The sequence below is a fragment of the Brugia malayi genome (genome assembly GCF_000002995.4).
Source record: "Brugia malayi strain FR3 genome assembly, contig: Bm_v4_Chr1_scaffold_001, whole genome shotgun sequence".
Lineage (NCBI taxonomy): Eukaryota > Metazoa > Nematoda > Chromadorea > Rhabditida > Onchocercidae > Brugia > Brugia malayi.
The window spans coordinates 12,318,010-12,323,309 of record NW_025062475.1 but is presented as its reverse complement, the minus strand read 5'-3'; the positions used below and the strand labels follow the sequence as shown (position 1 = coordinate 12,323,309).

At 21.4% G+C, this 5,300-nt stretch overlaps 1 protein-coding gene across 1 annotated transcript; it reads right to left on the bottom strand.

Annotated features, from left to right (window-relative positions):
- Positions 1–314: 314 nt before the first annotated feature.
- On the bottom strand, positions 315–1,193 carry Bm18569 (Uncharacterized protein; the record flags this gene model as incomplete). The annotated part of the gene is made up of 3 exons (XM_043077609.1): positions 315–394; positions 571–687; positions 1,055–1,193. 3 exons carry the CDS (start codon positions 1,191–1,193, stop codon positions 315–317), a joined length of 336 nt encoding a protein of 111 aa, XP_042933543.1.
- Between the last annotated feature and the right edge of the window lie 4,107 nt (positions 1,194–5,300).

Sequence of the window (5,300 nt, the reverse complement as noted above, 5' to 3'; positions counted from 1 at the left end):
TAAGAAGTAAATCTACTGGAAAAGCTATTCAAATTTTCTATCAGTTTATTATTTTTAATTTAGAAAATTAAATTTTACGCTATAAATTGACGACAAAAAAAACAAACGTTTATTGTTTTTATTGTTTAATAAAACAAAAATTTTGTAATCAAATATTTGTTCAATTAAGATGAAAAATTGTCATATATAAGTGACACTTGTGTTCAGTACTTTTATTATTACTCTTTTCTGTTTTGTTTTTTTTTTTTTTTTTTTATGTTGTAACTTTCTAAAATTTCATATATTTATTATTGATTATTTTTTTTTTCTTTTTTTCAATAACACTCAGATTGTGATAAATCTTGACAACTGGTTACTGTACAAAGGCAAGACATCATCCAGTAACAGTAATCAGCTGAAAAACACAAAAATATTTTTGTAAAAATGTAAACATTTAACTTCTTAATTGATAAATTATCAAATTTAAACTTTTCAAAATTTATAAATAGAAGGAAAAAAAATTAGAATTAAAGAGTTTAGAAAGAAAAACAAATAAATAAATAATAATCGATATGTTTACATAAACAATACCAAATGGATTTAATACGGATGCTTGAAGAATGCAACGACTGCATAATTCTCGCGTGCATTCATCGTAACGATCATTTGACTTTAAACAATGTGACATAATGTCATCTGGTGAACAACCTGCAAAATATTCCTCTTTCAATGCTTGCAGATAAGTTTAATGATAATTAATCTTTTGAAATGATAAATTGTGATAATAATTTTTTAATAAAAACTAATCATTTCTTCTTAATTTATTATTTTTCACAATAAAATTTTGTCATTTTCATTGATTTAACATACATATAAGCATTTTGGAGTATTTTTTTATCAGAATTTATAAAAAAAAGCTTATTATTAAACCATTCATTCATTTGTCATTTGTTAAATTCAATTTTAATCTAAAAAAAAAAAAAAAAAGGTAAAAAAATCAAAAATATTCAAAAATGAAAAAAACAATCAAAAAATATTTTTTTTTCTTTTTTTAAAAAAAAAAAAAAAAACTGACCATTTAAGTTCCTGCGTAAATAACGTGGATATGCAGCTGATCCAGCTCTAACAACAATAGTTTGATTATCATTAAACAAATTTCCCGAACTAACAGATATTATCAGTAGCATTATACATAGCTTACTATCAGCATGCATTTTACCTGTAAATAGGTAATTTATTAATGTTATCACATAAATTTATGTTTTGTTTATTTTACAATAAAAAATTTTCATATTTAATTCAATTTTTGTAATAAATAAACAAAAAAGGAATAACAATACTATAAGTGATTAAAAATATGAAAATAATGAAAATTCTATGATATAATTGTTGTTAAGACTTTAAATTAATTTGACAATATGATTGTTTTTGAATAGAATGTCAAAAACAAACAAACAAACAAATAAATTGGAAAAATTTATCTTTTTTTTTTTTTTAAATAAAAGTTAAATATCAATATTATAATATATAAACAGCATGGATAATATACAAAAAAAAAAAATAAATTATAAAGGAAAAAAAAGAAAGTAAAAAAAAAAAAAAAAAAAAAAAACTAATTATAAGTAAGCATTAAGTCGTAGAAAATCTAATTTACTGCTTTTTCAATTCATAGTAATCGGAAAACCGAATAGCAATACTTTTTGCTTTCCTTGCATTTCATAAATAAATATAATTTCCTTTTTTTCTGCTTCTTAGCATAGAAATAAATTTTACAAATAAAATTTTACAAAATTTTCTTTTTTGCAATAAAACCAAATTTAGCACAAAAACAATATGAAAATTAAAAAATGGTAAGCTAAATAACTTTATTTTAATTTTTTAATTCAGAAATTAAATTAACAATTGATTTAGCATTTCACAAAAAATCTACTTTTATAAAATCAAACTGCAATTTTTATAAGTAGGATTTGAATTTCTCATTTGAAAAAATAGTTAAGATCAAATGTTTAAAAAACATATAATTTTATAATATTATTTAATTAGCAATATTAGGCATAATTTTTTTTATGAAATAATTAAATATGCAAAATTTTGATTATTTTTTTTCTTTTATATTTGGCTAATTTTTTATAAATATTTATGGTTTAAGAATAAAAATATCTATATATGATGACCACAGAATTATGCACAAAGTTTAGTTCCATAATGACCGATGAAATTTACAAGTTTAAAGATTAGATTGAAATTTAAACTCATGACGCGATAAATAAATAAGTGTTGCTGTTAGCAATGATTATAATTATCTGTTGTCATTCAATTACACATTTAATGTAACAGGTAATTTTCAGAGCAAAAATTTTAACTATTACTGATAAAATTTTGCTTTCACTTCAATTCAATTCAAAATTAACTAAAAATTAAATAATTATAATCAAGTTTAAAGATTAGTTAGAAATTTAAACCATCACTTATATTTGGAAAAGAAAAAAATTTAATGAGAATAATTTAGAATATAAATGACGTTAACAAATTAAAAAAAAAATGGAATAATTTTTAAGCATGATGAGTAAAAATGAAATGATATTTAAATATAACAAATAAAAAAATGAAATAACATTAAACAGAAAAGATAAAAATAAGATAACATTTAAATATAAAAGGTAGAAATGAAGTGATGGTTAAAACATTTAAAATATTAGGTAAATCATAGCGCTCAATAAGAAATTTAGAAGAAAGAAGATAAAATGATATGTTCAAATAAAATTTGAATAATTGAAATAATAGAAAAAAAAAAAAAAAGTATAAATGCGATTTTTCTTTTTCAGTGTAAATTTAGATCAAATTAAAATTAAAAATAAAATGTTTTCACTTCTTCTTTTATCATTTTTTTTTTGTTTGTTTTTTTTTTTTTTTAATAATTTATAGTATCTGTCAAATTATCTCAATGATTGCATTTTTATTTATTTATTTATTTATTTCATTTTTTCTTTTATTCATAGTAAAATGTGAAAATGAATAAATATATTAAAGGTAATAAATTTTGATTAAATTATTATATTACAAACTTTTCCTATTGGCTGTTGGCTGTTTTATTGAAATGACCAGTGCAATTTGCCTTCTGAAAATGAAAATTCTTGAAAAATTCTCAAAAGCTTATTTATTAAAAAGTTAAACAAACAAACAAACAAACAAACAACAATAACAATAACAACAACAAAAAAAAATTTTTTTTTATAATCAAACAAAAGAACGCAATTATTCATTGCCATTCACTAAAATGCATGCGTCATTTTTATATTTTCAAATTCAATAATCTTAATTAATAGCTTATTCACTTTTTACAACATAAACGCTATTTGATAGATATTTATTTCATCTAATAGATAAAATGAAATTATATTTTAAATATTGTCAACAAAAAAACTTTTCAGATGTTCAAAAATTGAATTTCAACTTCATATGAAATCTTTTACAGTTGAAAACGACAAATTGTACAGGTGTTTCCAGGTGTTTAATTAAAATGAAAGATGGATTTTACAAGCAAAGATGAGAAAATGATAATACATTTGTTGATTGGTGAATGATATTTATGCAAATTAAAAATCAAATAATTTTTAATCTTTCAACAGCCAATTGTCCTTTATCATTGTTATAATAATTTTAAATTGAAATTAAATAAGTTAAATTTGTTATAAACAAGAAAATAATCAGAATTAATCTTTTGATGTATGTAATCGATGAAATTTTCTGTTCAAAAGATTGAAGCAATTGAATTTGAAATAAATAATTAAAAGAATGTAAAGGATAAGAAATTCCTTCCAACAATGCAAAAGTAGCTTAGTTCGTGTAAATGTTTTATTACTTTTCACTAAAATACTAGTGATGAATGAAGAAATGTTGAATTTAATTTTTAAAAAGGCTACTAAAAATAAACTAAGAAGAAAAAATTTTCATTTTGAATGATAATAATTTCTTTTTCATTTCTCTTATGATAATATCACACATAGGCTTTTACTTAAATGATAAAATTATCACTTAGATTTTTACCCTAATGATAAAATTATCACTTAGGTTTTTACTTTAATGATAAAATTATCACTTAGTTTTTACCTTAATGATAAAATTATCACTTAGTTTTTACCTTAATGATAAAATTATCACTTGGGCTTTTACTTAAATGATAAAATTATCACTTTGTCTTTTACTTTAATGATAAAATTATCACTTAGGTTTTACTTTAATAATACAATTATCACTCTTAGTAAAAATTAAATATTCAATTTTAGTATAATTATTGATAAAGAAATCAGTCAAAATCCTTTTACTTTATAATTTTTTGGTGCAGAAATTTACAACTTGCAATTCTGTAATTTCAGTATTAAACTAATTATTTTGATATTTCATATTAACTGGAAATGAATTGAAGATTGTATCATAAAATAATGAATTATGGATTCATCATTTTTTACGTGACTTTTTTTTTTAGACGTCTAATATAAGTAATTGTTCTTTTTATAACTCATTATGTGAAATTACGTCATACAGCGTGAAGTTATGCTTAACATTGCGCTGTAACAAATTTCTTTTGAGTTATGTAGCGTGATCTCATATTTAATATTACGCTATCACAATTTTTTTTTACGTCATGAGCGTGATCTCATATTTAATATTACGCTATCACAATTTTTTTTTACGTCATGAGCGTGATCTCATATTTAATATTACGCTATCACAATTTTTTTTTACGTCATGAGCGTGATCTCATATTTAATATTACGCTATCACAATTTTTTTTACGTCATGAGCGTGATCTCATATTTAATATTACGCTATCACAATTTTTTTTTACGTCATGAGCGTGATCTCATATTTAATATTACGCTATCACAATTTTTTTTTACGTCATGAGCGTGATCTCATATTTAATATTACGCTATCACAATTTTTTTTTTACGTCATGAGCGTGATTTCATATCTAATATTAAGCTAACAAATTTTTTTTACGTTATAGAATGTGACCCTCATATTTGGCATTACGATGTAATAGATTTCTTTTACATTATATAGCGTGTTTTCATATTTAATATTACGCTATAACAAATTTCTTTTACGTTATATAACGTGACCTAATATGTTGACATTACTTTGCAACAAATTTCTTTCTTTTTGTTTCATTCATTCATTCATTTATTCTGTTAATTCTTTCTCCCTAACATTTCATCGTTTATCAGTGACATCAATATCGAACAGTTCAGTCAGATAATTAGTAATTATTTCAGCGGAAAACGTTGAAATCGTCTTGGACAATCGGAACACTCTTA